The sequence below is a fragment of the Chironomus tepperi genome, unplaced genomic scaffold (assembly GCF_022539635.2).
Source record: "Chironomus tepperi strain 1889 unplaced genomic scaffold, CSIRO-AGI_Ctep_v1 contig_223, whole genome shotgun sequence".
Taxonomy (NCBI): Eukaryota; Metazoa; Arthropoda; class Insecta; order Diptera; family Chironomidae; genus Chironomus; species Chironomus tepperi.
This window is the reverse complement of record NW_027226345.1, coordinates 1,428,616-1,439,933: the sequence shown is the minus strand read 5'-3', so window position 1 is coordinate 1,439,933 and position 11,318 is coordinate 1,428,616. Positions and strand designations below refer to the sequence as shown.

Sequence of the window (11,318 nt, the reverse complement as noted above, 5' to 3'; positions counted from 1 at the left end):
AAAAATTGCTAAATTTTTGAATTTTACAAAAAACGTTAAAATTTTAAAATCTACGATAAAAGTTAAATTTTTGAATTCTGCAAAAACCGTTACAATTTTAAATTCTACAAAATACGTTTAATTTTCAGTTAAATTTCAGATTATTTATTAACAATTTCATCTTATCCTCAATTTGACTACGACAAGAAATATCAAATTGACTGCAAAAAACCATCTTTCCAAACAAACAATCATAAATCTTTGCTCAACAATGTCCTGTAGTCAAATTTTCATACCAAAAAAATAGGAAATTCCAACCTGACACAATAAACACTTAGACCTATCCATTTCATACACACAACAAAAAAAAGACTGTGTCAAAAAATTCTGTCACAGCATAGTGTGAGGGGATAAGAAAAAGGAGGCATTTGTGGTTTTTATTGCTCATTTCCTTCCATCTCGTTCTCCTGTTTCTCGTGTCTCTTACAACATAATTCTCATGGTATGATTATGTTATTTATCATTTGGAGATAAGGGTTTCAATGTGGCAAAACTAAGATAAATTCAATTTTTAAAACGACAAGCTCATTTTTTGCTGTTTTTCGGAACTAGATTAAAATTTCTTTCAAGTTCATTGCACGACAAGCATCATCAAAATTTCTAATTTTTTGGCAATTTCAGTAACAATTGAAAAACTTTTTTAATAATTCAGCGATTAATCTAATTTTATACAATAATGACAATGGCAAATGATGATGAATAGAAGTGACTTTTCTATTCCACGTTTAACAGAAATGACCTTGAGTGACATATCAGAGTTCACAGTGTGACTTTTATGTAGGCAACGAGATGAAAATGGAGATAAAAATGCTGTGAAAATGCAAGAAGGAAGAAGAATGAAAAAAATTATTGGAAAAATGAGAGAGAATTGAGGGTGGAAAGTATTTTCATTTCCAGATGCTTTTATAGTTAACGAAGGGAATCTTTAACGAAAGTGGAAGTGGCGACATCTAGTGGAGAGTAGATGGGTGTGTTTGATGTAAGAGCTTTAAAGACATGAATTATGAGTCAACGTTGCTTGGAATGAAATTTAAAATAGATTTTCTGAGCACTTTTCACTGTCAAATGGATTAAAAGCAGTCGCCTTAATGCCGTTAAGGTATCTCTACCTTTTTTTGAAGTTTTTCTAATAACACAAGCATTTAGCGATGCCCAAATGACTGTATCATGTAAGGCTTCCCAAAGTCTCACCTTTGTCAAGTTTTCATAAGCCGTATATTTATCTTCATTAGATTACAATGCAAGCAGTACGTATCCTATCAATATTTTGCTTACGCTTGCATTACAGCAAGATAGTAGCAGCCTATTCAACTAAGGTTTGGTCGCTACACCCTGTCTCAGTCTTAACAAGCAAGCAATCTATTCAACAGAGCCCCGGTCGCTAAATTCCGTCTCAGTCTCGAGAACCCGTGGTATTGTGTCACTCGAGGCTGATATTTCAATACAAGTGATAATTGGATGAAACGGATTGGGTCAATTTAACTACAATGGTATCTTTTTAAAATTTATTGAGGCTTTTATAGAAAAAAATTGCAAATTTCGATCATTATTTAAATATTCAGTAGTCAAGGATGAATATTAAGGCCTACATATTCAAGAAAGCTATCAACCCCCTCCGGCTTGAGGCTCAAATTACCTTGTAACTGAGAAGATTCTATTCATTTATTACATAATGCTCATATGGGGAGTAGGTTTGAGATTTTGCTATGCTTACAAAGGGTACAGGTCATTTTTAAAGAGTGACGAATAGGATGAATGCTAATTGTTCATCTCATTCAATTCCAGTTCTTCAGTAATCACTAAAACATCTATATAAAAAGCTATAAAAATGTGCATCTCCTGCCAAATGTTCTGCAACAACACACATTTTCAATATTCTAAAGAACTTCATTGATGCTAAACCATAAAAATTGCGAATGAAAATAAAAATTCCATTACCAATCTCAAACGATTGCCCTCAATTTCAAATTGATCTTTTTATGAAAAAGGTAGCACAGAAAAGGATTCGATTGTATCAATATGGAAAGCATATATGAAGTAATTAAATGTGTTCCAACATCTCATTCAAAAAAGGTTTCCCATTTATCTCGAAATAATGAAAGGTAAGGATTTTGCATCTCTAATAATTTCCGTAATTCCATCCTCAATTCTCGCTTTTGGGTGAAGGATATGTACATAGAGCACATACACACAATTATGTGCGGTGGCATATTTTTGATTCAGTCATAATTTACGGGCTTTTAATATTTTATAATATGAGCGTATCCTGCATCGATTCTATTTTTACTATCCTTATTTTGATATATTTGATGTCATGCACATCTGTTGTGTTCTTTTATGGTGTACAAATCAAAGATTTTTAAACATCGACAAATGGAGCTTGTAAAGCAGACTGTGGAAATTTGCTTTTACATAGACAAGGATGAGAATAAATAAAAGAAATCATGTGAAAAAGCATCTGACTGAATTTGCTTTTAATCTTCTTGATAAAGATGCAGTCAAATGCTTGTGGGATGAAGATATTTAAGTGTTGTAGGAGAATATGGATAGCTTTAACGGTATTTGTAGCTTTGTCAATGTAGGGAAATGATGGGCAACCATGAAAAAGCTCAGATATTACTATAGTGTAATATAAATTGCTTTATTTGAAGTCTTAAGACGATAGATTCCTAACTGTGAACCTACCATGACCTATAGTATCTCAATTAAAAATATCTAACCACAATTTGTGTGTCGCGAATCACAAAAGCCGAGTTGACAAGACTAAGATAGCGAAAAAGCGGCCAAATTCAACTAAAATTTCCAATTGATCGATCCCTGGTCGTGAGGCCCGGTAAGCCGACTCTCTATTAATTCGCTGATTAAAGTGTATTCACCACTGATATTAGGCTCTCTAGATCTAGAAATTATGCAAAAGTAAGAACCCTACCGGAGCGTCATAATGCGACAAACTAAATTTTTTGAAACAAAAATGGATAACGGTGCCGATAGAGCAACGCGCTAAATTGACAATACTTTGAGATTTGTTCATTCTTATAATCACAATATGTAAAAACACAACTTTCCTTATCTTATCAATATCATAGTTTCGTTCGTATGCGGCGATAAGTTACTTGGTATGAGTAATATTAAAATGTTGTTATTAAACTTAGGGAAGTGAAAATATTAAGTCCAGTCATTCGCTGAATATTCTACATTTTAAACAGTTATTATTGTTATAATTTTTCGGCGAATTCTATTAATTGCAATTTTTTATTTAACTCAGCCAAACGACCAAATGTAAACAAAGGAGACAAGAGTAGAAGAAAGATTTACAGTGATTTGAAGCTTTTTGGCACCAGTGATACAAAATGACTTGATCATATCCATAATAAGAATTTAGGGTGTTAAATTTCATTTCTAAAGTCGCCTTAGTTCAGTGTTGTTCCTACTCAAAAGAGAAAATGAACCCAATTCCTCTCCTTTCTTATTCTTAAAAATCAAAAATCCACCTCAAAATGTTACTCTTTGTTATGAGAATTATCAATCGTGACGTCAAATTCTCTAATATTTATTTACTTTTTGCTCACAGATAAGGAATAGACTTACTCATAGACGGAATTAAATCAATAAACAAAGAGAGTGTGAGCGACTTATTTATAATAAATTGTGACTTTAAAGGAATTCGATGAAAAAAATGTCAGTAGCATTTTAAGCCTTCACTAAACAAGCATTACAAGATGGCTTTAAAACTTTTAGTGGTTCTGTTGGTGATTTCTTCAGCTAAGGTTGGTATTTAAATGGAGGCAAAATTAGGCAGCATTTTAAAGCTTGAATTAATTCTAGTCTGACGTGATAGTGCAAACTTCTTTAGGAGAAGTCCAAGGATTCCATATTAATTCAGGTTTCTTGACAAAATACCTTGCATTTAAAGGAATCCCATATGCAGAGCCACCAGTAGGAAATTTGAGATTTCGGGCACCAATGCCACATAAAGGATGGTAAGTTTCATATTATGAATTCTGGGAATATTCTGAGATCTAACATGAATCAAGCATCAGTATGCTCGAAAATCTTATTTTGGTATCAAATTGGTTGAAAATCTGGGATATTTACTTACTTACTTCTTGGCTGAGAAGCACATGGGCCCCAAGGGGTTGGAACTCCCGAAAATTTGCAAGTTTTTACAAGTTTCATATAAACTCACAAGTTTCTGTGTAAAACTTGTAGTTTCACAAGTTTGTTCCCAAAAACTTGTAAAACCACAAGTTTTTAAAAATTGAAAAAATAAAATTTTTTTTAAAATTTTAAAAATTTAAAGTCGGAAACTGTTTAAACCAATATTATGTTGGCTTGAGACCTTAATTTATGGTTTTCCGTGTTATATTTTTACTATAATTTAGCCATATATAAGCTTTTTTAGCGCGTATTTAGCAACGATTTTTTAAAAAAAACTAAAATTTTGTCTAAGCTTTGGAATATTTTTATTATAAACTATTTTAGGATAGGAATCTCTAAAAGTTTTGGATTTTGAGATTTCTGTTATAACCATATGCCTATATAATATAATAAAAACCTGGTTTAAAACAATATATATTTGTTAAAAGTAGTCAAAATTCTTCAATTTTGAACTTTTCAGTAATTTTACAAAATTATGAAAATTTAAGCGCATTTAATTCAATTAATATCTTAATAATTAGGTTTTAGTACATTGGAATGTGGTCGTTCACTTTCTAAGGTTTTTGAGGGCCAATAATCAATTTTAACGTGATGCAGTAAGTAAAAAATCCTTAATACAATCCATATCTAAGCATAAAACCGCTTTCGAAGTATATTGTTAAAAATTAAAACCTTTTAAATCCCACATTCAAGTTTATGTTCAGTTGTCGTTCTCCTATAATATTTCCGGGAATAAAAACTAGTGTTTCATATCAAAAATCTCCAAAATTTTAGGAAAAACCACTTCCGATTCTTTAGATACTTTCTGTAAGCAATACAGTCCAAAATTTGCTTCATTTTAATTTATTTAAACATAAAAATCATTCGGTTATTGTCGAAAAATCTTCACTAAAATCATCAAAATTACAAAAAATTCAAATAACAATCTATAACGGTTTAAAATATTTTATTCATTTCCAAAAATTATATTCAAAAAAACTTGTAAACTTGCAAGTTTACAAGTTCGCTTGAAAAAAACTGGTAAACTTGTGAAACCGCAAGTTTGTATGGAAAAAACTTGTCAGACCACAAGTTCACAGGAGTTCCAACCCCTTGATGGGCCCATTGTCTCGCGGAGAGAACGTCTAAAGCCTGCTCTATCATTCGAGAATTTCTGTAAGTTCGGAATGTTCGGAACATTTCAAAAATCAGGAATATTCATCGTTTTTTCAATGTTTTCCCGTTAACTCGATGGCATTGCAGTTCTATAGAGACCAGATTTTGAAGTTAACTCGAATTTTGTATGAAAAATTCGATTCTAGTCCACTCAACTTCGTATAAAGTACGAGTTGATTTCGAGTACTGAAAGAGACTGTATTATGCCACTCGAGTTGGATTTTAGCAATTGATGGACAAGCTAGTGAATTTTAAGAACCATAATTAGATCAATTTTCCCAAATCAATCATGTATTCGCTCTCAGATCGACAACTCTGTTCCTCACATGTTGCAAGTCGCAGGACTTAAAATAATAAAAATTCCGCAATAAACAAATAACTTGATTTTCCCATGCAACAACAAATTACGTTTACAATCATAGTACGACTGTAACGCGTGACGTGAGTTTTCACTTTCCATTGCCTTAGTCAACACATGAATGAAAAATTTAATACACTTTATTGATTTTTTTGTGCATTGCGAGCATAAAATGTAATTTACGTAATGAACATGCCTTGACATTGAGACTGGTTTATGGTTTGAATCCTCGACTGATGTGTTTGATGTGGTAACTTGGTATATGTGGATTTAGATGTCGTTTACAAAGATGCCAATTATTGGGGCTTAGTATATATTTAACCAATAATTTTCTCTACTTTGTTACAGGGATGGAATTAGAAATGGCGGTGAATATGGCAACAAATGTCCATCAAATGGACTCATGGGGCTTTTATCAGGTGGAGATGAAGACTGTTTATTCCTTAATGTCTACACAAATAATGTAAATGGATCTAGTCCTGTTATGGTGTGGCTTTATGGTGGAGCATTTGTTCTCGGTGATGGAGGCTCCTTCCTTTACGGACCAGATGATCTCATCAAAGAGGATATTGTTATTGTTACTTTAAACTATCGATTAGCAGCTTTTGGATTCTTAAGTACCGGTGATAAAAATGCTCAAGGCAATTATGGATTAAAAGACGCGCTGTTGGCACTCAAATGGGTCAAGAAAAATATTAAAAATTTTGGTGGGGATGATACAAGAATTACATTGGCTGGTGAGTCTGCTGGTGGAGTTATGACTCATCATCTTATGATGTCACCACAATCGGAAGGACTTTTTCATCAAGCAATCATGATGAGTGGAAATGTGTTCCTTCCTTTTTCATTTCAAACTAATCCATTGAAGAAAACGGAAGCGCTGGCGAGAAATTTAGGTCTTAAATATAATTCCACAGAAGAATTGATGGAGAAACTTCGTGCTGTTCATTTTAAAGACATTCTGAAGCATACTCGTGAAATTGAAGATCAAGATTATCCACTGGGAAATCGTCCTTATGATTTTGTTGTTACTGTAGAACCTGAAGATTCCATAGACGAAAGACTGATCGCAGAAAATCCAGAAACTTTAATGCTTAGAGGAAATTATCGTTCAGTTCCAATGATGATTGGAACTACAAATAAAGAAGGTCTCATAAGTCTACCAAAGACATTCATCGACCATACTGTAATGCAAGATTTTAATACTCATCCTGACTACTTTGTTCCTCTTTCATACAATTTAAATTCAAGTAATACAGCACAAATAGTGGAAGTGGCAAATGCAATGCGAGAAAAATATTTTCAAGGACAAAAGTTAACAAACAATATGAAGGATCAATTTGCTGTCTACAATACTGATTCTATGTTTAAGTTCACAACAGATCGAGTTTTAAAGATATTTTCACAAAATCCAAACACAACAATCTACAATTATGAGTTCTCCTACGATGGAGCTTACAACATGGTGAAACTATTCTTATTTGTCAAGGGCTATGACGGCGCATGCCATGGCGATGACATCTTTTATCTGTTTCATCCTGGTTTTCCAGTATTGGCATGGCCATGGAGTCATGCTTCGCAAGTTAAGAAAATAATGATTAGGATGTGGGGGAATTTCATAAAATTTGGGTGAGTTTTGATGAATTTGAGATTTTTGTTTGTGGAAGACTATCCAATCTTCCACAAACATATTAAACTTAAATACTTAAATCATTAGTGTAGACAGGCAGAGAAGTTTGGGAACTGAATTCATAACTTTTATCGAATTGTTTAGGGTTTATTCAGAAACAAATTGATTTTGCCCCTTGGTCCTGATAAACTATTTAAATTTGGGACAAAGCCAGGTTGACCAGGTTGATCAGGATGGTCATGTTGATCAGGTCTGTCAGGTTTGTCAGGTTGATCAGATTGATTAGATTGATCAGGTTGGTCAGATTGATCAGGTTAGTCAGGTTGGTCAGGTTGGCCAGGTTGGTCAGATTGGCTAAGTTGGTCAGGTTGGTCAGGTTGGTCAGGTTGGTCAAGTTGGTCAGGCTCGTCGAGGGAAATGAGGTTGCTGTTTTGAATTTTTTTCTATGGAATGTAAAAACTTTGGGTTGTTTTTTTTAACTTTCTCCCAAAAACTCATACCCAATTGAATAGTTTTGTCCAAAAGTTGAGTTAGTGGTAAAATTCCTTGGACACGCCCTGACACAAACAGTCTAAATTCCAATGTCAAATTTCCGAATATCTCTTAATAAATGAATTAGGACACTATAGTCAAGTAATTTAATCTTTTATTTCTTGCTATAATTCCAGAAATCCAACACCTCACTTAGATGACATCGTTGACATTCAATGGCCAAAATACACATCCACTGATGAATTCTACATGGACATAGGACATGATTTAGTAGTAAAAGCTCATCACGATCACCTGAAAGTATGGCATGAGTTCCAAAGAAAATTTACAGGACATTTATGAAACTTTTAAAGTTAAATTTATTAAATAAAACTTATCATCTACTTAAATTAATTTTATTCTAAGTTCTACATAAACCTTTTGTGAGTCGAGGTGGCTCGGTGGCGGAATGGTTTAGTACTTCGGTACATAATTATTGCAACACCGATCTAGCGGTCATGGGTTCGAGACTCGGCATGGGAAAATTTTCACATGTCCTTTTTCGAATCATATGTAGTGGAAACGCGGCTCACAGCCTCCCTTTGAAGGCTACAGGCAGTAATGTCATCAAAGAAGTGGTTCGGATTCCACTATAAACTGTAGGTCTAGGTTTGAGCGAGAGATCTGGCGAATCCTCCCTCGTTAAACTCCCGATAGCCATGAAACGCATATAAACGCGCAGCTATGGATCTTAAGGTCTGCAAAGCTAATGTTTATTTTTTTTTTTTTTTTTTACATAAACCTTTTAAAGTTTTTCAATCAAAATATTTGATGTAATTTTTTATTTTACTTCTTTTCCATTAAAAACGAGCTTTCATCGTCACTATCATCATGAATATTTTATAGAGAAAATGGAAAGGAGATTAGTTAGTTACAGTGATGAAAAATAGAAAGGAGGAAATAACTTAAAGGCATTTAAACTTAGTACTATAAAAACTTCAGCTTTTACAATTTTTAATTAAAATTAATTCTTTTGACAGTTCCATCGCTACTTCCAACATACACAGTTTTATCATCGACAACTTCAATACAGTTTGCACATCCGGAACTTGTACTTACTGTAGCTATTTCTTTTAATTTTCCGTCAATCATATGATATTTTGTAACTTTACCAGCATAATCGCATGCAAATAGAACATCACCAATTCCTTTCATATAATTTATAATCATGTCATGTGCATTTTCCTTAGTGTCGATGATTTTAAAGGTTTTATTATCAATAACTGCTACTCCTAAGCCATCACGTGTTGTTATTGCGATATAGTTTGATCGACCATCTATTTTCTCACCAAATAAAGTCACTGGAAATTTACCTGGCACACTGCCTTTCATGATGTATTTTGTGCCTCGAATCTCGTGAATGCTGAATGATGATTTATAATTATTTCATTTAGTTGCACTTTTTTTAGTTATTTTTAGAATCATACCTTAAATCCATACACGCTAATGTGTATATGAAGCCTTTCTCAACAAAAAGTCCTTTAACATGCTCTACTATATTCATCATGAATTGAAATTTGCCTTCTTTGAAAATTGAAATTCCTCCTTTATCGTCACCTGAAAATAAGACAAGATATTTTAGTCTACTTTGAGGTCTTTTGAATCTTATTTTAAAATCTTGAATATCACAAATCTGTTAATTAGTTGAAAATCCAGCCGCAGATTAGTCTAGCCCAGGTTACTCAGATCCGAACTAATCTAACCCAAGCTAGGATGACTCAGTTAAGTCTGATTCAGGCTAGTATAACCCAGGCTATTTTGATCCAGGCTAGTCTGACGCAAGCTAGTCCGATCTAGGCTATTCTGACCCAAGATGGTCTGATCGAAGCTAGCCTGATGCAGGATAGTCTGATCAAGGCTAGACTGATCAAAGCTAGTCTTATCCAGGCTAGAATGAACTAGACTTGTTTGATCTAGACTGGTGCTTGATGCCGGATTTGGTTTAAATACAGAACAACTCGTATCGGGACCATACCAGAGTCCGCTAGGCTGTTAGAGAATTATGGATCGATTAACTAACTGGTTCTATTTATTATTAAAATTTAGGGGCTTTTTGGATGTTTTTCACAAAAATTTCTAAGAAATTGACACCAGCAACCCTCATCTGGCTACTCCTCTGGTTCTGATCCATTCTGGTGATAAACAATAAAACCTCCTTTTCGTTTTCGTCCAGATTTTTCTTAATACATCTTTTGTTACCGAAATAATATCCGCCATAATTCTCAAGATTAATCTGAAAGATTACAATCCCATCTATTTTAATATCCTCTCTTACCACAATAAAAAGTCAAATCATCATCAGAAAAAAGTGCTTCAATCTCATTTTCATGTTGCAAAACTACTGTGAATTCACTTGATTCCAGTGGCTTTTCAATCGACTTGATTGTGCCATCGCAACTAAAAATAAATTGAAAGAATGAAAATGATGTAAAAAAATGGAAGGAAGGAAAATTTATACAAAAAAAAAGTTACCTCGATGTATAAAGTCTTCCAGTTTTATCAACGATAATACAGTAAATGTGAGCTTCATGAATATTAATTTCGTCTTTAAAGGTTAAGTCTTTATTCCAAATCTACGAATAAATTGTTAAACAAAAGAAAAATGAAATTTTCACAACTTTTTCTAGATTTTCTTTTTACTTTAATTTTCGCGTCACTTCCAGCACTGAACAGATGTCCATTGTAATAGCATATGCTGGTGACATCACCAAAATGCTTTGAGTTGTCGCTTGTAGTTTTATCTACAGACATTTTACTCTTTTTTTAAACTTAAAATTCAAATTTTATTGCAAATTAGTTCCAACTTTTTCAATTTCTCGTGAAAAACTGAATGAAAATTTTCTTCTCTTTCCTCTTTACTTTCTCAATCTTTTTTTCTGTATCTATTTATAACGATGCCGGTAAACTATTTTAAGATTTTCTCGTTTTTTCTTTTTAGCTTTTTCTCGATCTTCGACTTTTTGTTTTTGTTGCTTGTTTACGTTTTTCCGATTTAATTATGACGAGTTTTTGAATGATTTATGTATGTTTTCATAATTTGGATTAGAAACTATGGGGTCTTTCGTAAATGATGTATTTATGAAGGAGGCTCACAAAACTAGATCTAATCAGTTTGAACAATCAAGCTTGACTTGTTGAGTCCACCTTAATTAATTAGCTGGTCGTACAAACCAGAGGGCGAAGCCGAGCTTAGCTCGCTATAGTCGGCTAAGATCAGCTAAAGACGGCTTTAGCTGGCTAAAAAATTTCGTGAATTTTCGTTAGCTGGCTTTAGCTGGCTAAACTCCTCTTTAGCCGGCTAAAAGCGTAGCTAAAGCCGGCTAAAAAGAGAATTTTTGTCTTGTGAAGTTTAATGAAATTTCATACAAAAATTTCAATTTTTTTCTTTTTAGCCGCACAAGTTCGAGTCTCAATTTTTTTTTTCTCTTCTTTTTTGCACTAAAAAAT

General features: G+C 33.2%; 2 protein-coding genes across 2 annotated transcripts; one reads left to right on the top strand and one right to left on the bottom strand.

Annotated features, from left to right (window-relative positions):
- Positions 1 to 3,372: 3,372 nt before the first annotated feature.
- Positions 3,373 to 8,221, top strand: LOC139090989 (esterase FE4-like). Its single transcript, XM_070640907.1, has 5 exons — positions 3,373 to 3,452; positions 3,611 to 3,806; positions 3,865 to 4,019; positions 6,059 to 7,339; positions 8,009 to 8,221. Exons 2-5 carry the CDS (start codon positions 3,759 to 3,761, stop codon positions 8,172 to 8,174), a joined length of 1,650 nt encoding a protein of 549 aa, XP_070497008.1. The 5' UTR covers positions 3,373 to 3,452; positions 3,611 to 3,758; the 3' UTR covers positions 8,175 to 8,221.
- On the bottom strand, positions 8,168 to 10,703 carry LOC139090990 (uncharacterized). The gene is made up of 5 exons (XM_070640908.1): positions 10,512 to 10,703; positions 10,344 to 10,444; positions 10,147 to 10,268; positions 9,299 to 9,428; positions 8,168 to 9,234 (listed from the first exon to the last, which is right to left on the bottom strand). Exons 1-5 carry the CDS (start codon positions 10,620 to 10,622, stop codon positions 8,826 to 8,828), a joined length of 873 nt encoding a protein of 290 aa, XP_070497009.1. The 5' UTR covers positions 10,623 to 10,703; the 3' UTR covers positions 8,168 to 8,825.
- Positions 10,704 to 11,318: the final 615 nt, after the last annotated feature.